The sequence below is a fragment of the Mastigoproctus giganteus genome, chromosome 14 (assembly GCF_048544385.1).
Source record: "Mastigoproctus giganteus isolate SK-2022 chromosome 14, ASM4854438v1, whole genome shotgun sequence".
NCBI lineage: Eukaryota > Metazoa > Arthropoda > Arachnida > Uropygi > Thelyphonidae > Mastigoproctus > Mastigoproctus giganteus.
This window is the reverse complement of record NC_143588.1, coordinates 16,297,492-16,318,879: the sequence shown is the minus strand read 5'-3', so window position 1 is coordinate 16,318,879 and position 21,388 is coordinate 16,297,492. Positions and strand designations below refer to the sequence as shown.

At 39.8% G+C, this 21,388-nt stretch overlaps 1 protein-coding gene across 2 annotated transcripts in view; it reads left to right on the top strand.

Moving 5' to 3' along the window:
* LOC150074993 (sodium/potassium-transporting ATPase subunit alpha-like) overlaps window positions 1–21,388 on the top strand; it is a 632,142-nt gene that overhangs the window by 154,701 nt on the left and 456,053 nt on the right. For both annotated transcript variants that reach the window (XM_090388637.1, XM_090388636.1), the window contains exon 2: window positions 3,601–3,744. In XM_090388637.1, the coding sequence (XP_090244763.1) occupies window positions 3,601–3,744 (144 nt within the window). The remainder of the gene's footprint in view (window positions 1–3,600; window positions 3,745–21,388) is intronic.

The window sequence follows — 21,388 nt, the reverse complement described above, 5'->3', positions numbered from 1 at the left end:
CTTTTCGCCTTTTGGATGACGATCATTCAATTCTGAGATGGCAGTGTTGGGGGAGGAAGAGAGTCCAGAGGACTGCTCTTCATTACCATCATCACATCAGAGTTAAATGAAAATTTTTTACTAATGTAATGACATTTTCAGTAAGTAATATTTTACTTAAAATGTCATTCACATTCATTTTGTTTTATATGTATTATTTTAATTTAGTCAGGAAAAAAAAAAAAAAAATTATATATATATATATATATATATATATATATATATATATATGAACGCTTCCACAGAGTTACTTGTAACCTCTGTTTCCCCATAACTTCTTAAGCTCACCATGAATTTGCATTTGAATTTGCTATTTGTGATTGTGTCAGTAATGAAACCCTTGTAAATGGCAAGGGATTACTTCATCGTCAGCCATTTTCAATCAACTGCAGGATGAAGGCCTCTCCAGCAACTTTCCAGTTCCTTCTGTTTTGAGCACTGGCCATCCATTTACTACACAAAAATTTATGAATTTCATCTATCCATCTCCGCCTTTGTCTTCAAAGTTTTCTTCTAGCTCCTCTTGGGTACCATTCTGTTATTTTCTTAGTGCATCTGTCATCATGTCTTCGAGCTATGTGTCTTGCCCAAGACCATTTTAGTTCTTTAGTTTTGATAAGAATGTCCTTTACTTGAGTTTGCTGCCTAATCCATGTGTTTCTCTTCTTATCTAACAGTCTAATTCCCAATATAATTCGTTCCATTCTTCGCTGTGTAGTTCTCAGCTTCTCTTCCATTCTTTTGGTGAGTGTCCAAGTCTCACTTCCATAAGTCATGGTGGGGAGTATACATTGATTCATTATTTTACGTTTCAGACAAACTGGGATATTGCTCTTCAGTATGTGACTATATTTCCTGAATGCTATCCATCCAAAATTTATTCTTCTCTTGATTTCCAGCCATTTATCATTATTACAGCTAATAACTTGTCCCAGATAAGTATATGACTCCACCTTTTCAATTACTGCTCCTTCAATCATTATTTCCCTTTCTGTGGCATACTTGTTCATCATTACTTTTGTTTTAACCATATTCATCTTTAGTCCAAAATCCTTACTAACTGATTAAGATTTTCCTCTAATTCTTTGGGATCGTGGCTTATGACCACAATGTCATCTGCAAATCGTAAATGGTTTAGGTACTCTCCATTCACATTGACTCCTTTCTGAAAGCTTCCTCAAGGGCAGCAGTAAACAGCTTTGGAGATATTGTGTCTCCTTATCGAACTCCTTTCTCGATTTTAAATTTGCTACTGTCTTTGTCTAGTCTAATAAAGGAGATAGTGTTCTCATATATTTTCTTGAAAATCATAATATGTGGGGTATCTATGCCTTGTCTTTCCAGTGCCCAAAACATTGCCTTATGCTGTATGGAGTCAAATGCCTTTTCATAATCCACAAATGCCAGGCATAATGGTGTTTTATATTCATTTGCTTTCTCCATTAGCTGTGATATTATGTGAAGGTGATCCATAGTTGAGAATCCTCTCCTAAAGCCAGCTTGCTCTTTCGGTTGATTCTCATTAAGTATTCTTTCTAATCTCTTAGTAATGACCCTTGTGAACAACTTGTAGATGTGGGATAACAAGCTAATTGGTCTATAATTTCCAATTTCTGATTTATCTCCTTTCTTATGCAGCAAAACTATGATTGCATTATTCCACTGCTTAGGCGTCACACCTTTTCTAATGCACTTTGTGAAGAGCCTTGCCAGTTTTTGTGTTATTTCTCTTCCTCCCAATTTTAACAACTCTACAGTAACTTCATCTTCCCCCGGGGCTTTCCGATTCTTCATTTTCTTCAATGCATGTTCTACCTCATCAGGAGGAATATCGGGTATGTCGTATGTGTTGCTACTTTGCAATCCATCTTCCCCACTGCTGGTATCATTCCCGCGCTCCTTGTATAATTCTCTATAGTAGTCTTCTGCTATTTGAATTATGCCTTCTCTGCTGTTTATAAGTACACCATCGCTATTCTTCAGTTTCAGTATCATTTGTCTTTCTGTATTACTGCTCATGGCTGCTGATTTAAATCCTTTGTTTTCCCTTAATGCTTGTTCTACTTTTCTTGTGTTAAATCTTCTTATGTCCTCTCTGAGTCTCTTTCTAATGGCTTTGCATAACTCAGTATACTCAATTTTCTCCCTGTCAGTGTTTTTCTTGCTCTTCATTTGTCGTCTTTGGTTCATCATGACAAGTGTTTCTTGACTAATTTTTTCTTCTTTGGATTTCTGTTTCCCTATAGGTTTCTTGGGCTTTATCACTTTCAGAAAGTTGTAATATTCCTCGTCGATATCTTGGTCCTGAGCAGTCTGCAGAAGCTCAAACTTGTTCTTAAGTTCCAGTACATACTGCTTTTTCTCCTCCTCTGTTATTTCAAAGACCTTTGTATTATTTACTCGAGTCAGTTTTTTCCTTTCCTTTCCTACATCTATATCAAGTGTACATCTTACCATTCTGTGATCACTTCCAACATTTACCTTATTCAGGACGGTAACATCATTCACAATATATCTTCTGTTAGTGAGGATGAAGTCGATTTCATTAGTTGTTAATCCATTTGGACTCTTCCATGTCCACTTTCTGTTCACCCTTTTCTTGAAAAAAGTGTTCATTACTGACATTCCTTGAGATTCTGCAAATTCCACAAGTCTTTCACCTCTTTTATTTCTTTCACCAATTCCAAAATTTCCTATAGTTCCTCTTTCTGCGCTGTTTTGCCTTTTTCCAACCTTAGCATTGAAGTCCCCCATAATAATAGTGTAGTGGGTTTTCTGCTCATCAAGAAGACTCTCAATTTCAGTGTACATTTCTTCAACCTCTTCATCATCGTGGCTCGATGTTGGTGCATAAATCATTATAACCTTTAGCTTGTACCTCTTAGAAATCTTGCGTATTAGTCTTGACACCCTTGGTGATGTACTTTTGAATTCCAAAATGTTGTTTTTAAAATCTTTATGGACAAGAAACCCAACTCCACCTTCACTCCTTTTACTGTTTCCATTGGTGTACAGCAGATTTCCACTTGATAAACTTATAAGTGATTCATTTCTTCTTGTTTCAACCAAACCGATGATATTCCAATTCACATTCTCTGATTCCTTTTCCAGCTCTAATATCCTGTCTTCACCGATGAGTGATCATACGTTATAACAGGCCAAGTTCAATTTCCGTGCATGGCAGCCTGGTCGTACCCAGAGATTCTTAGCACCCTCTGCCTCCACTCTGATCCTCTCGCTGCCGTAAGAGGGAGAGTGAAAGCTGCTGGGGACTGAGGGCCATTTGTATTGTTGTGCTCTCATTGCTGGAGGGTTTGGTCTTTTCCTCTTCACGCTGACCAGGCGTCTTGAAGAGAACCACTCTACACGTTGCCACCTAAGTGACGTAACAGGGCTTACCATCGAGAAGGTGTGCATGAGTGGATTTTTTAAAGGGATTACTTAATGCTGTATTAATAAAGTAATAAAAATAATAAAGTAATTGGATTAATTGCTATTTACAATGTACTTAAGGATGTTTCCTGTCCTGAAATTTATATTTTTAATTCAACCTATTTATAGTATGGAAGGTCAGATAGTTATCGGACTGCTGTTACACCCAATGCTCCGAATGATGAGAAAAGCAAGCCAAAGAGACGAAGAACATTACTTAAAGGAAAGAAAAAAAAGGCCGATTTGGATGAGCTCAAACAAGAAGTTTCTATGGTAAGTAATTATAAAAACTTTAGTATGAATCTAAAATAAAACAGATGCTTGTAGCCTGTGAGTCAGGCATACCACATCCAGATTTGATAAAATCAGGTTATTAGATATAAATCATGATAAATAAATAAAAATAAATGTCCACTTATATGCTGGTCAGCTAAGGCCAGAAAAGGTTACATCTTCGTTGTAATTTTATTACAACCAGTATAAAGTGCATCATCTAACAATGGGCAGTGTACAGACTCCATTTATTTATTTTATTTATTTAACTTGCATTTCTTATGAAGGTGGAGGAGAGAGAGAGAGAGAGAGAGAGAGAGAGAGAGAGAGAGAGAGAGAGAGAGAGAGAGAGAGAGAGAGAGATAGCGATATGATTAAATTGGATTACTTTTTTTTAACTGATTATCAGCTCAGTCTAATTAAACTAAAAATAGTTGTGCTTTTGCTTACTCTGAGTAGAATTATTTTATTTTTTTTTTTTAACCATTTAAAGATTCCTCCTGGCAAGAATTGTTCATATTTTGGAGAACTATATTATAAAAAGTAGCAGTTATTGGTCAAGAATGCAGGAGATGTTAGGAACACTCAACTGAAAAGTATTGATCTGACTAAGTTTTTCATCATTACATACTGTGATCTTAAGTATGTAATAACTGATACATATTATAGCAATCAAGATCTTGCATATTAAATAGGAGTGTATTGGTTAAAATCAGTTAAGAAATGCCTGTTTAAAGCTATGGAAAAAACTTATTTGGCCTCAGTTTTAAAGCTTGTTATTTGTTTGTGGTTATCACATTTTAGCAGTTATTTTTCAGTTGTAACATATGAAGGACAATGCTCTTGCTGGTTTTCTAAGGATTGCCAGTGTAATTAGCATTAGTAGAGGCATTTGATGCAAGAAAGCAAACTTATGCAGCATCAGCCAAAAAAAAAAATAATAATAATAAATAAATAAATAAAAAATGACCACTTCCACTTCACGTTCGTTCCACTTCACCCCTCTGTTCGTTCGAAATACCTGTCCAGCTGAGCCTTAAACTTATTTAGGCTATCAACTTCCACGACAAGGGATGGAAGTCTATTCCACCAACCAACCGCCCGCTGGCTAAAGGCAAATTTCCTCACGTCTATCCTACATCTGTCTTTTCTCAATTTGAATTTATGCCCTCTCAGGTGATTATTCTGAGCAAGAGGAAGAATCCCATCAGCATTGAGCATGCTCAAACCATTCAAGGCTTTATACACCTTTATCAGATCACCTCGCTGGTGCCTAGTGCCCAGACATTGTAATTTGCAAAACTTAAGCCTTTCTTCGTAAGAGCACCCCTTTGTTCCATTCACTAATCTTGTTGCCCTTCTCTGTACTCGTTCCAGCATCTCTACATCCTTCTTGAAATGAGGCCTCCAGACCTATATACAGTACTCAAGGTGTGGAATGACCATTCATTGCCTTATGTAAGGGGATAATCACCTCCTTATCCCTGCTAGAAAAATTCTTATATATCATCGACAATACACCATGAGCTACTCTTGCAGCCCTTCTGCACTGCTCAGAAAACTTCATATCTCCCTGCACAACCACCCCCAGGTCCCTTTCATTCTCTACCACTGTCAGTGTAGTACCACAGAGTTGATACATTGCTCTGGGGTTGCTGTTTCCCATATGTAGTACTTTACATTTGTCAATGTTAAACTTCATTTGCCACCTCAAAGCCCATCTGCTCAACCTTTCCAGATCCTGTTGCAGTAGCATAGTGTCAGTAGTGTCCTTGACAACCCTGCCAACCTTCGTATCGTCTGCAAACTTGGACATTAAGCTTGATATACCATCATCAATATCATTTATAAATACAGAAAACAATAATGGACCCAATACTGAACCCTGAGGGACTCCACTAATTAACATTAGTCCACGATGAGCAGTGTCCATTGATTACTCCATTTCCTTGAAGTTTTGCCACAGCTATAGTTAAAAGGATTGTTAAGCGATAGGAGACAGAGAGTAGTCACTAATGCCCACTACTATTCATGGACTAATGTTATGAGTGGGGTCTCATAGGGTTCCATGCTGAACCACTTTACTGTTTTATTATTATTCAGAAAGGAGTTATTCAGGAAGGGGAATGCCAGAGGTGAAGTAAACTCTGGCAGTGAGCTAGATGATTTCGTAATAACTGAGAGGAAAGTGGATGAGAAATTGTTGAGGATAAACATAAAAAAGGTACCTGGGGGGGGGGGATGAGGTCTATCCAGTTATATTAAAGGAGGCAGCAAAGGAAGTAAGCAAACCCTTAGCCACAATTATGAGAGCTTCTTTGGACTCAGGGGAGGTACCTATAGACTGAAGATGTGCAAATGTGACCCCAATTCACAAAGGAGGATCAAAGGCTGACACAAGTAATTATAGACCTGTGAGTTTAACTTCTGTTCCAGGAAAATTAATGGAGGCACTGGTTAAAGAAGCACTGCAGGATCATCTAGATAAGACTTCAGTTATAGCTCAGACACAACATGGCTTTGTTAAGGGAAAGTCTTGCCTGAACAATTTGAGTGGTAATCAATGGACACTGCTCATTAGCATTAGCATTAGTAGAGGCATTTGATGCAAGAAAGCAAGCTTATGCAGCATCAGCCAAAAAAAAAAAAAAAAAAAACCCACTTCCACTTCACCCCTCTGTTCGTTCAAAATACCTGTCCAGCTGAGCCTTAAACTTATTTAGGCTATCAACCTCCACCACAAGGGATGGCAGTCTGTTCCACCAACCAACCACCCGCTGGCTAAAGGCAAATTTCCGCACGTCTATCCTACATCTGTCTTTCCTCAATTTGAATTTATGCCCTCTCAGGTGATTTTTCTGAGCTAGAGGAAGAATCCCATCAGCATTGAGCATGCTTAAACCATTCAAGGCTTTATACACCTCTATCAGATCACCTCGCTGGTGCCTATTCTCCAGACACTGTAATTTGCAAAACTTAAGCCTTTCTTCGTAATAGCACCCCTTTGTTCCATTCACTAATCTTGTTGCCCTTCTCTGTACTCATTCCAGCAGCTCTACATCCTTCTTGAAATGAGGCCTCCAGACCTGTATACAGTACTCTAGGTGTGGCCTGACCATTGCCTTATACAATGGAATAATCACCTCCTTATCCCTGCTGGAAAAATTCCTGTATATCATTGACAATACTCCATGAGCTATTCTTGCAGCCCGTCTGCACTGCTCAGAGAACTTCATATCTGCCTGCACAATCACCCCCAAGTCCCTTTCATTCTCTACCACTGTCAGTGTAGTACCACAGAGTTGATACGTTGCTCTGGGGTTGCTTTTTCCCATGTGTAGTACTTTACATTTGTCAATGTTAAACTTCATTTGCCACCTCTCAGCCCATCTGCTCAACCTTTCCAGATCCTGTTGCAGCAGCATAGTGTCAGTAGTGTTCTTGACAACCCTGCCAACTTTGTATCATCTGCAAACTTGGACATTAAGCTTGATATACCATCATCAATATCATTTATAAATACAGAAAACAATAATGGACCCAACACTGAGCCCTGAGGGACTCCACTAATAACATTAGTCCACGATGAGCAGTGTCCATTGATTACCACTCTCTGTCTTCTCCCCCTCAACCACCCCTTTATCCATAGCAGCAATTTGCCTCCAATGTCACACTGCTCCAATTTGTGTAGCAGTCTTCCATGTGCAACAGTATCAAAAGCCTTTCTAAGATCCAAGTATATAATATCAAAGTTATTCCCTGCATCCAGTTCTTTTGTGACTGCATCATAGTATCCAATTAAGTTGGTCAGGCAAGACTTCCCCTTAACAAAACCATGCTGTGTCTGAGCTATAACTGAAGTCTTATCTAGATGATCCTGCAGTGCTTCTTTAACCAGTGCCTCCATTAATTTTCCTGGAACAGAAGTTAAGCTCACAGGTCTATAATTACTTGTGTCAGCCTTTGATCCTCCTTTGTGAATTGGGGTCACATTTGCACATTTCCAGTCTATGGGTACCTCCCCTGAGTCCAAGGAAGCTCTCATAATTATGGCTAAGGGTTTGCTTACTTCCTTTGCTGCCTCCTTTAATATAACTGGATAGATCCCATCCACCCCGGGTGCCTTTCTTGTGTTTATCTTCAACAGTTTCTCCTCCACTTTACTCCCAGTTATTTCAAGATTCTGTAGCTTACTGCTAGAGTTGAATACACCTCTGGCATTCCCCTTGCTGAATAACTCCTCATGTGTGAATGTCGATGCAAAATATTCATTTAGTTTGTTAGCTACCTGAGCAGGATCATCAACAGTTGACCCATCAATATCAAGTGGACCAATCTGATTCATCCCCTTCCTTCTAGAGTTTACATAAGTAAAGAACTCTTTGCTGTTTTTCTTTGCATCCCTTGCCAAGGATTTCTCGTAATCTGCCTTCGCCTGCCTAACCTCCTTTATAACTTGGTTGCATATCAACTTGTATCTATCATAGGCTTCTGTGTCATGTGTTAATTTGTAAGTATCCCATGCATTTTTCTTCTCTGCCATATGCCTCATTAGTTCATCTGACATCCATTTTGGCCTAAACCTTGAACAATATTTCTTAGTTGGTATGTAAAGCCTAGTAGCTTCCAAGATAAGTTCTTTGAATGCTTCCCATTTTGAATTTGCTGTTGGTAACATCATCAGTTGGTCCCACTGTATAGAATTTAAATACTGTCTCAGTCCATCGTAGTCGCCTTTACGGAAGCAATAACCCTTCCCTTTACCCCTAATGGTAGTTACCTCTTTGAGTAAATCCCACTTCAGCACACTGTGATCACTGCCACCTAGTGGTTCATTTATCTGCAGATTCTTAATGCATGAAGAATCACTGCTTATAATCAAATCAAGAGTATTACTCCCTCTAGTTGCCTCCCGAACATGCTGATGTAGAAAACAATCATCCAATAAATCCACAAAAGCCCTGCTAGTGTGTGAGTAACCAGCCCCCAAATTCCAGTCAATATCTGGGAAATTAAAATCTCCCATTATAAGACTCTCTGATTTACTGGCCCACTCTATTTCCCTGTACAGTTCCTTATTATACTCATCAGAGTCATTAGGCCTATAGCACACTCCTACTCTCAATTTTGATCTCCCAATGCTTATGTCACACCAAACTGACTCAACACTGCACTGTCCAGCGATGTCGACCGGCTTCACTTCCTTGGTTTTTATGTGTTTCTTAACTAATAGCATAACCCCTCCCCCCTTCCTATCCTGTCTATCCTTTCTGTAGACGTTGTACTCCCCAAATTGCATTTCTGCATCCCTTATATCTGTGTGACACCACGTCTCTGATATCCCAACAATATCTGCCTTTGATGTTTTGAGCAATACCTCAAATTCATCAAATTTATTTACTAAACTCCTAGCATTGGTGTACACGCAAGTATACCTGCACCTGTTTCTATTCTTAGCTACCCTAACACAACCCATGTGTTTACTTGTACCGCAATGGCTCCCAGCAGTTTCTGAAATACCATGCATCTTGTTTTTCAGGCTTCTGCTCATTCTAATAGAAGCAGTGCAAGAATCTCTTTCACCTCTGTCAGTGGCTACTGTCAATCTATTGGTCTTTGTCTCCCCCCAAGCTAGCAGTTTTCCGACCCACCTAACACTGCCTCGATAGCATCAGCAAATATTCTTGCACCCTTTCTATTTAAGTGTATCCCATCCCTGTAGAAGCAATCTCTCCTGTTAACAAGTACAGTCCAGGCTGAAAAAAATTCTACCCCTTGAGCCTTGCACAATCTTTCCAGGGCCGAATTGATCGACAAGGCTCTCATCATATACTCCCTCCTATCGTGTCTGGGCAGAATTGCAGACACTTTCAAATTCAACCCTAATTCTCGGCTTTTGTTCAACAGTGACCTGTACTTGTTAAGTAATTCTGTCGGTCTCCTACTCTTAATATTAATATCAATATCATCGTGGACTAATGTTATTAGTGGAGTTCCTCAGGGTTCAGTGTTGGGCCCATTGTTGTTTTCCTTATTTATAAATGATATTGATGATGGTATATCAAGCTAATGTCCAGGTTTGCAGATGATACAAAGGTTGGTAGGGTTGTTAAGGACACTATTGATGCTATGCTGCTGCAACAGGATCTGGAAAGGTTGAGCAGATGGGCTGAGAGGTGGCAAATGAAGTTTAACATTGACAAGTAAATGTAAAGTACTACATATGGGAAACAGTAACCCCAGAGCAACGTATCAACTCTGTGGTACTACACTGACAGTGGTAGAGAATGAAAAGGACCTGGGGGTAATTGTGCAGGCAGATATGAAGTTCTCTGAGCAGTGCAGATGGGCTGCAAGTGTAGCTCATGATGTCTTGTCAATGATATACAGGAATTTTTCTAGCAGGGATAAGGAGGTGATTATCCCCTTATATAAGGCAATGAATGGTCATTCCACACCTTGAGTACTGTATACAGTACTCAAGTAGGCCTCATTTTAAGAAGGATGTAGAGCTGCTGGAATGATTACAGAGAAGGACAACAAGATTAGTGAATGCAACAAAGGATTGCTCTTACAAAGAAAAGGCTTAAGTTTTGCAAATTACAGTGTCTGGAGACTAGGCACCGGCGAGGTGATCTGATAGAGGTGTACAAAGCCTTGAATGGTTTGAGCATGCTGAATGCCAATGGGATTCTTCCTCTTGCTCAGAATAATCACCTGAGAGGGCATAAATACAAATTCAGGAAAGACAGATGTAGGATAGATGTGCAGAAATTTGCCTTTAGCCAGTGGGTAGTTGGTTGGTGGAACAGACTTCCATCCCTTGTTGTGGAAGTTGATAGCCTAAATAAATTTAAGGCTCAGCTGGACAGGTATTTCGAACGAACGGAGGGGTGAAGTGGAAGGGTTTTTTTTTTTTTTTTTTGGCTGATGCTGCATAAGCTTGCTTTCTTGCATCTTATGCCTCTACTAATGCTAATATTTATTAATGATATTGATGTAAGTATTTCAAGTTTATTGTCTAAGTCAGATGGTGATATAAAGGTAAGCACAGTGGTAATAACTTAATTGGATCAACAAGATCTAGGTCAACTAGTAGATTATTCAAAATAAGAACATAACATATCATAGTTGGTATTAAAATCTCCAGATTCAATTTCTACCTACATTGAAGCTTGCAATAGTTGTATAAATGCTAATCAAACTAAACTTCATTAGGCTCATGAGCTAAGAGTAGAAAACTTGCTTCTTCAAATGGTAATTGAGCCTTCTGCCAAAGCCATCAGTTGTAACTGCTGTCCATCTATACCATCTACCTCTATTACATCCTGATGGTTCTATTGCATCCTCTTCTAAATAGAGCTGATGTATTATCATCCTATTTTTCCTAGATCTAATTCTTGCATCAGTGAAACTTGGTAAATCACCTCCTGCCAGATGCATTCCATTTAGTATCATCCATCTTTTTCTGACAAAAAAAACCAGAATAATCCTGATCAATCTTGATGCCCAGAATTTTTCAGGTCCTGACAGCTTTTCTCCACTTGTTCTCAAAACCTGACCTTCAGAGCTTACTCTTGCTGCTTTGTGCTACCTTTTTTACATTCTGTTATTGCACTACTGTTTTTCTCTTCTGCATGGAAATTTGCTCATATCCAGTGATTCATAAAAAAAGTGAGGAATCCCTCCATTCCTCACTATGCTTAACTCCATTTTTCGCTTTGTAGAAATCCATCAGCCACCCTCACTTGTGCTCTCTTGGGTCCTTCCATTAGATTAATGATCACTAGACATTAGGTAACATGCACTAAAAATAGACAAAATATGCAATAAAATATATTAAAATAAGCACCAAAACACTGTTATATGCAATAACATTTTTACATTTATAGAGCTTATTTCAAGTAATTAAATTACAATTTCTTTGTATTCAATATTTAAAATAACAAGTTAATGGAAGTTTTAGAATACATGCAATGTAATTTTATAAATTGAATTTGGAATAACCTTTATCAGAGTAAACAGCAATTAATTATTCGGTGTGGTCTTGTATATAACCCCAGGGGCTCACATCTAGTGAGTATGGGCTTGGCAAAACCAGGGTCCCTGAGCTGGATATCATCATTTTTCTCTTTCTTGGTGATTCCTTTTTACTTCTCTCTCTCTCTCTCTCTCTCTCTCTCTCTCTCTCTCTCTCTCTCTCTCTCTCACTCTCACTCTCACTCTCTCTCAGGGTAACTCAGAAATTTTCTTTTTGGCTGGTGCAGCATAAGCCTCAGGCTTCCTTGTACCATATGGCTAATAATAATAGGAAGCACACAAACCTAAGACAGGAGATCAAAGAGATGTGGCATATGCAACAAGTAACGTCCATCCCGATCATCGTGTCAACCACAGGTATGGTGCCAAAGACCCTACATAGCAGCAATAGGTCTCCCACCAAACACCTACTACAAGGAACTCCAGAAAGTCACAATCCTGAACACCTGTAGGATAGTCAGAGAGTTCCTTGACCAACAGTAACACCCGACATAACAACAACCACTCTGTGTACTTGGTAGCAATACCCATCATGAGGTGGAACCCCCGATCAGGGAGAAATAATATAAGAGTAATAATAATAATATATGTGGTGTGTATTATCCAAAATAATTTTGAAGGCAGAGGTCAGCCTTTCTGCACTGATCGAAAGTGACTCGGCTAAATTTAAAATGGTAAATTTTTTGAAGTCTATTTTAGAAAAGAGTTTGAAAGACTTCAAAAGCTCATCTTTTGATTTCCATAATGAAGTCATATATTTTTATTAAAATCTGGATTTCTATTTTAAAACATCAAATTTACTTATTTTCTCTCCTGTGTTTCCAGGCACAACTAAAATTTTTGCTGAACTTTTTCTGCATCTTCAGTTTCACTGCTCAAAGAAAGACCCCATGTTTCAAGTCTAGTTATAGATTTAGACAGCCAAACAAAGTGAGTCCTGATGAATGGCAAATGTTTCAAACCAAAGATGTGGAAAAAATTGACATAGCAATGCTAATAGCTACGGTATCCAAAGCATCAACAGCAATTTTTATAGAATCTAAAAATTTTGATTCCGTTTCATAAAACAGTACTAAGGCAATTTTTTTCCCTTAGCACTGCCCCTCGATGTTGGCACCTATATGTTGTGAGGGGACCTCCCAGTGATGCTGCTGGGAATCCAAATTAGTATCACTTGGATCCAACGCCCACAGCCTACGTGCCAAACTATCATCATAGGAATCTGGTGCGTTTTCCATGTGCTGCGACCCGTGTAAACTCGGAAAGGGGGATCCTGGTGGTTGAGGGGCCCAGCTTCAACACACCATTTTGGTCCCCTGCTTAAACAAGATGGGTGGTCCTGGAAGGCTTGGCCATGATCAATCAGCTAGTGGGTTTGCCTGCAAGGATCAACCGTGCCAGTGCCATGACCCTACCCTTATGGTCCGAGGGATAGGATTCAGGCTGCCAGTGGTGCAGATATAGTGTCTGGAAAACCCACTCTCGAGCACATTTATTATTTGCCAGGTTGTAGGCATCCCTTTGGGTTCTGTTGTTTATTTTTGTGCAGTGTTGTTTATTTTTGTGCAGGATTCATAGTGTTGTTTATTTTTGTCCAGTGCCCAGGCACTGAACAAAAATAAACAATACTATGAATCCTGATAAAAGTATTTCTTCTGGAGTGCCCTAACACGGTCTCTACCTGAAAACATAAATGTTGACCCCACTAATGTTACTGCGGCAAAAAGACAGAAAACAGAATTGAGATCAGATCTAACATCCCACTATCTGATAATGCACTCTACAAGTGAGAAACCCTTTGGAAAAATATCATCCTTCTTTATCCAGAAGGATCTGGAAGGGTTGCAGGCTCTCCTAAATCTGACAAACGGCTTTGCTCAGGTGACATCCTTGTTGAGACTAGAGGTGACAAACATTCAGAACAGCTCTTCCGAACTACATCTGTGGGGGGAATGCCAATAACAGTCACCCCCCACGACACTGAATTCATCCCATGGTGTCCATGGTGTCATCGTGGAATGGAATGGAATGGAATGGAATCTCCTGGATGTGTCAGAAGAGGAAATTTGTTCTGAATTGAAATCCCTAGGATTGACATCTGTGAAATGAATATTCATGCATGGGGAAGAGAAACTTGTTCCCACAGGAAACATCATCCTAACATTCAATTCACCATTGTCTCCAAATGAAATCAAAGCTGGCTATATTAACTGTCCTGTGCATCCATATGTTCTAAAACCTTTAAGGTGCTTTAAGTGCCAGAAATATTGACACTCACAAATGGCCTGTCTTTGAGCTCCTGCATGCTCTCAATGTGTTGCAAAGAACCATGAAACTCCATGTTCAGCGACAAAACCCACCTGCATTAACTGTCAAGAAGGATGCCCTGCTTACTCGCAAGTATGCCAGAGATGGAAGGAGGGAAAAGAAATTCAGAGACTCAAGGCAGAGCTGAACATATCATATGACAAGCAAGAAAAGCGATGAAACCTATGGTTACAAACGAACTTACCTACACTCAAGGGAGCTGTTCCATTGAAACTCAGACCGAAATGACCATCTCTTCAAAAGAATCATTCACTCCCATCACATGCTACCTGTTAAGTTCATTCCTAAAAAGGGTAACAAATCCCTCCATTCCTCATTGCACTTAACAAACTCCAACAGAAGGACTAACAGCTGCCACTCCTATATCCATACCATCTAATGCTCCACCATTAATAAAAGAAACTGTTGGAGAAAAGAATAAGGAGCCTGAAATATCCCCCAGTACTCAAGAAAAAAATGAATATAGACAGGAAGGAGGTACTGGACAAAACAGTCTTGGAACTCTTTGCGGAAGAAGAAATAGACACAGGACAGTGTCCATACTTCCCCAAAAAGATAACTCCGGGACTGACAAAAGTAAGCCCTCAGCACCTCAGAAGCTGTCTGATAGACCCACCAAGCCAAAATAATGGCTAAATTCTTACAATGGAATTGCCATGGATTTCGGTGAAATACCGATGACATCAAGGCCCTCCTGCAAAATCATGAGCCAGTTTGCTTTTGCTTGCAGGAAACATATTTGAAGGCAAACGAAATCCCATTATTTCATAATATTATGATCATATGTAAGGACAGAACTGAGGATGGACCTGCTCATGGAGGAATTGCCATCCTTGCAGGCAATCAGACCCCATTCCAACCTATACCGCTTTCCACTAACTTATAAGTGGTAGCAGTTCGTCTTACAGTTGGGTTTTTATTAACTATCTGTTAGATTTATTTGCCACCTGGGGCTGACATCTCCCAGAGAGACCTTGATAATCTGATTATGCAGCCATCCCCTGTCCTAATTCTCGGATTTTAATGGACATAATACCCTGTGGGGTAGTAATGACATTAATGGGAGGGGTCGTATCGTAGAGCATATGCTCACTGACAATAACCTCTCCCTTCTAAATATGGGAACACCTTCTTCCACATGCCTATCCGTACGTTTTCTGCCATTGATCTTTCTATCTGCTCCCCTTCTTCCCTTCCTTTCTTTTACTTGGGAGGTGCAGGAGAACCTGTATGGAAGTGATCACTTCCCCATGATAACCATTCTAATTAGTGGGAAACTGTCTTCCTCTTAGGTTACCATGGTGGAAAATTGATCAGGCTGACTGGAATGCCGTTCAAAATCTGGCAAACCTTGACATCACCACAGTCAGTCAGGAGTCTATCAATGATGCAGTTATGTACATCGTAGAAAGTATCGTCCATGCAGCTGCAACAGTAGTTCCAAACACACCCACTCTGTTTCCACCCTTTCCCAAACCATGATGGAATGCTGAAAGCACAGCAGCAAAAAAGGCTAAAAACAAAGCTTGGGGGGATATTCCAAAGATATCCTACCACATCCAACCTTCTAGCCTTTAGACGTGCACATGAGCCAAAGCACGTTGCAGCTGCCATCAGAGTCAAAAGAAATCGTGGATCCGTTTCACATCCTATATTACTCAAACGACCAGCACTAAGGTGGTCTGGGAAAAAATCTGGAAAATGAAGAGAAAATGCACTGTACAACCCTATTGGTCCTGGAACATAATGGATATACTATTGCAGACTCTACTGCAATAATGAATATTCTCTTGGGGAAACTTTTTCAAACATCTGCATTCACACATTTTGCATCTGCATTCACACATGAGTAGTTATTAAAGTTTGAAAATGGCAGAAGGTTATCAAATTGTAGCAGGGTGCTTAATGATTCTGTAATAACTGAGAGCAAAGTGGAGGGTGGTAATCAATGGGGGCTGCTCTTCGTGGATTAATGTTATTAGTGGAGTCCCACAAGGTTCGGTGTTGGGTCCACTGTTGTTTTGTATATTTATCATTGATATTGATGAAGGTATATCAGGCTTAGTGTCGAAGTTTGAAGATGATCCAAGGTTGGCAGGGTTGTTAATGACAGTAATGGCAGTGTGCTACTGCAACAGGATCTAGAAAATTTGGGCAGATGGGCTAAGAAATGGCAACTGAAGTTTAACCTTGACAAATGCAAAGTACTGCATATGGGTAGAAGTAACCCCAGAGAAACGTACCACTGTGTGGTACTACACTTAAGGTGGGAGAAAATGAAAAAGACCTGGGAGTGATTGTGCAGTCAGATATGAAGTTTTCTGAGCAATGCAGACAGGCTGCCAGGGCAGGTCATGGGGTTTTGTCAATGATATATAGGAATTTTGCTAGCAGGGAAAAGGAGGTGATTGTCCCTCTGTATAAGGCAATGGTCAGGCCACGTCTTGAGTACTGCGTACAGGTCTGGAGGCCTCATTTTAGGAAGGATGTAGATTTGCTTGAGCGTGTACAGAGAAGGGCAACAAGATTTGTGAGGGGAATGAAGGGATCGTCCTACCAAGAGAGGCTTAAGTTCTGCAAATTGCAGTGGCTGGAGACTAGACACCTGCGCGGTGATCTGATTGAGGTGTATAAGGCCTTGAATGGGTTGAGCATGCTGAATTCTGATGGGATTCTTCCACTTGTTCAGATTACGAACCTAAGGGGGCATAAATTCAAATTAAGAAAAGACAGATGTAGAATAGATGTGCGGAAATTTGCCTTTAGCCATCGGATGGTTAATTGCTGGAACAAACTTCCATCTGTCATTGTGGAAGTTGATAGGTTAAATAAATTTAAGGAGGAACTGGACAGGCATTTGGAGGGAATGGTGTGATTTTTTTTTTTTTTTTTTTTTGGCTGATGCTGCATAAGCTCATACACTTGCACTCTAGCATTACATGCCACTACTACTACTATCTTAGCAACCTCTTACTCTCCAGAGTTTCTAGTCCTTAAACACAAAACTGACAAACAACCCCTTAATTTTATATCAAAGGGTTTCCACTCGTATAATGGGCCATTTACTAACCATGAGTTTAAAACAGCACTTACCCTTACAAAGGCTATGGTGTTGGACCAGACGACCTCCATTACGAACTGATCAAACACCTTTCACCAAAATTCGTGGACCTTCTGTTCTTCCTGTACAACCGAATCTCCTTGAAGAGTAGTTTTCAGACCCCTGGCACAAGGCAACTATTTTTGCTTTTGCCTAGCCAGGAAAGGATCTTAAATCTCCAAAAAACTATTATCATATTGCTCTGACCAGATGTCTGTGCAAAATATTGGAGAGAATGGTTAACGCTAGTCTCTTATGGTACCTAGATTCAAATGACCTTCTCTCTCGCTTTTGTTGTGACTTCTGCAGGAACAGGTCCACTTTGGACCACTTAAATAGACTGGAAACATCTATTTGAGATGCTTTCCTAAAAAGAGACCACTTGGTGTCCGCTTTCTTTGACATGGAAAAGCATATGACACACCAAAGGAGATTTGTTATTTTAAAAGAACTTTATATTTTCCTTGGTGGTTTTAATGTTCACAACTCCAGCTGGCTTCCGTTTTCTAGTCACACAGACCCAGTTGCTCGAGATGCTGAGGCTTTTGCAATTACTAATGATCTCACACAGATTGTTCATTTACCTACCAGAATACTTAACAATCCTACCCATACAGCCAACATGTTTGATCTTTTTCTCACAAACAACCCTTCTAAGTACATGTTCGAAGTGAGTGAACTTTAGGCACCTCAGATCACAACTTGGTGATTGTCTCTTCTCCAATGGAGCCTTTATCTCATGGCTATTCCCAACCTTGTTGTTGTTTGGCATTACAAGGATGCAAAATGGGATGACCTGCGAGATTTCTTTTCCTTGGTCGGATTACTGTTTCAAAACTTCTGATGTCAGCGTTTGCTCAGATCGTGTCAGTGAAATTATTCTTGTGGGAATGGAATACTTTATATATTCCATACTCCACTTTAAAATCTTGTCCTTTATCTAAATCTTGGTTTTCCAATAAATGTGCTAAGGCTGTTCAAGAGAAGAATGTTGAATATCATAATTGGCTTGTTTCCAATTCTTCAGTTTCATTTTCTGCCTACACCAAAGCTCGCAACAATTGTAAAGCAGTTATTAATCAGTTCAAACTAGATTTTGAACAGGCTAAGAGTATAAAACTTGCTTCTTGCCCTAATGTCAGCCGAGCATTCTAGTCTCTTGCCAAAGCTATTGGCTGCAACTTTTGCCCATCTCTGCTCCCACCTCTGTCAAAACCAGATGGTTCTGTTGTCACTTCAGCCAAGGAAAAAGCTGACTAGCTAGCATCCCATTTTTCTTCCAACTCACATATTAATGATCTTGGTAAAACACCTCCCACCATTGCTAGCACGCTCCATTCAATGCGGCGCCTCCGTAACCAGGTGGGAAGGAGCAGCAGTGCGCAGCACACGTTTCTTGATTTAGACCATGGTTCGAGCCCATCACCACCAAATACGGAGGATGCAGAAAAGTCAGGGAATGACCACCGCATATCCTGGAGCAATATGGCCTTAGTTGCTAATGCTCCTAAAAACCAAATAACAAACAACAAACCATTCAATGTCTCCTGCGGTCTTCCCTCAAAAGAATGTCAGAAGGATTTTGACGAATCTTGATGCTCCAGGTCCTGATGGTATTTCTCCACTTGTTCTCAAAACCTGTGCTCCTGAACTTACTCCTGTTCTTTGCCGCCTTTTTTTACTTTCTTATTCCAAAGGTATTTTTCCTTCTTCTTGGAAATTTGCTCATATCCAGCCAGCTCATGCCCTAAAAAGGGTGACAAATCCCTCCCATTCAATTATTGTCCCATTGCAGTTACTTCTACTCTTTCTAAAGTGATGGAGAAATCAATTAACTGGCAACTCTTAAACTATCCAGAAACTTTCCGTTTGATCAACAATCACTGGTATGGATTCTGTCAGTGTCAATCCACTGGTGATATTCTGGCTTTTGTTACCCATTTATGGACAAATTAAATCGAGAAAAGTTCAGTGAAACACAAGCAGTTGCTCTTGACATCTCAAAGGCTTTTGATCTCGTTTGGCATAAAATTCTTCTAAACAAGCTTCCATTTTTTGGTTTGCCAACTGTTTTTTGTAATTGGTTATCCAGTTCTCTCTCTAATCACTCACTGAGGGTGATGGTATATGACTCTCTATCTTCTAACTTCTCCACTAATGCTGTTGTCCGCCAAGGTTCAGTTCTTTCCCCCACTCTTTTCCTCTTGTGTATTAATGACCTTCTTCCATTGACTGGAAATCCTATCCATAGTTTTGCTGATGATAGCACATTGCATTCCACTTTCCAGTTTAAGAAACCTTGCCCTGCTCAATCAGCTTCAACTTCTCGAATATCCGCAACCAATTCTTTAAATGCAGATCTCCATTGGGGCAAAGGCAACTTAGTTGATTTCAATCCTTCTAAAACTCACTATTGTCTTATATCTTGCAAAAAGGATTCTTCTGCTCCTATGCTTATCTTTGGTGACACTCCGATTTCTAGGCAAGGTGATATATCTCTTCTGGGGATTACCCTGACTTCTAATCTCTCTTGGCACAAGCACGTTACAAATATTGCTTCCTCTACAACTAAAAATGGAAATAGAGTGGGCCAGTACATCAGAGAGTCTTATAATGGGGGATTTAATTTCCCAGATATTGACTGGAATTTGTGGGTTCGTCCCTCACACACTAGCTAGGCTTTTGTGGATTTATTGGATGATTGTTTTCTATATCAGCATGTTCGGGAGGCAACTAGAGGGAGTAATACTCTTGATTTGATTATCAGTAGTGATTCTTCATGCATTAAAAATCTGCAGATAAAGGAACTACTAGGTGGCAGTGATCAGTGTGCTGAAGTGGGATTTACCCAAAGAGGTAACTACCATCAGGGGTAAAGAGAAGGGTTATTGCTTTCGTAAAGGCGACTACGATGGTCTGAGACAGTATTTAAATTCAATACAGTGAGACCAACTGAAGATGTTACCAACAGCAGATTCAAAATGGGAAGCATTCAAAGAACTTATCTTGGAAGCTACTAGGCTTTACATACCAACTAAGAAATATTGTTCAAGGTTTAGGCCTAAATGGATGTCAGATGAACTAATGAGACATATGATAGAAAAGAAAAATGCATGGGATACATATAAATTAACACATGACACAGAAGCCTATGATAGATACAAATTGATCTGTAACCAAGTTACAAAGGAGGTTAGGCAGGCAAAGGCAGATTACGAAAAATCTTTGGCAAGGGATGCAAAGAAAAACAGCAAAGGATTCTTTACTTATGTAAACTCTAGAAGGAAGGGGATGAATCAGATTGGTCCACTTGATATTGATGGGTCAATTTTTGATGATCCTGCTCAGTTAGCTAACAAACTAAATGAATATTTTGCATCGACATTGACACATGAGGAGTTATTCAGCGAGGGGAATGCCAGAGGTGTATTCAACTCTGGCAGTAAGCTAGAGAATCTTGTAATAACTGAGAGTAAAGTGGAGGAGAAATTGTTGAAGATAAACACAATAAAGGCACCTGGGGTGGATGGGATCTATCCAGTTATATTGAAGGAGGCAGCAAAGGAAGTAAGCAAACCCGTAGCCATAATTATGAGAGCTTCATTGGACTCAGGGGAGGTACCCACAGACTGGAGATGTGCAAATGTGACCCTAATTCACAAAGGAGGATCAAAGGCCGACACAAATAATTATAGACCTGTAACTTTAACTTGTGTTCCAGGAAAATTAATGAAGGCACTGGTTAAAGAAGCTGCAGGATCATCTAGACAAGACTTCAGTTAAAGCTCGGACACAGCATGGTTTTGTTAAGGTGGCAGTGATCACGGTGTGCTGAAGTGGGATTTACTCAAAGAGGTAACTACCATCAGGGATAAAGGGAAGGGTTATTGCTTTCGTAAAGGCGTAATTGGTCTTGCCTGACCTATTTGATTGGATACTATGATGCAGTCACAAAAGAACTGGATGCAGGGAATAACTTTGATATTATATACTTGGATCTTAGAAAGGCTTTTGATACTGTTGCACATGGAAGACTGCTGCACAAATTGGAGCAGTGTGACATTGGAGGCAAATTGCTGCTGTGGATAAAGGGGTGGCTGAGGAGGAGAAGACAGAGAGTGGTAATCAATGGACACTGCTCGTCGTGGACTAAAGTTATTAGTGGAATCCCTCAGG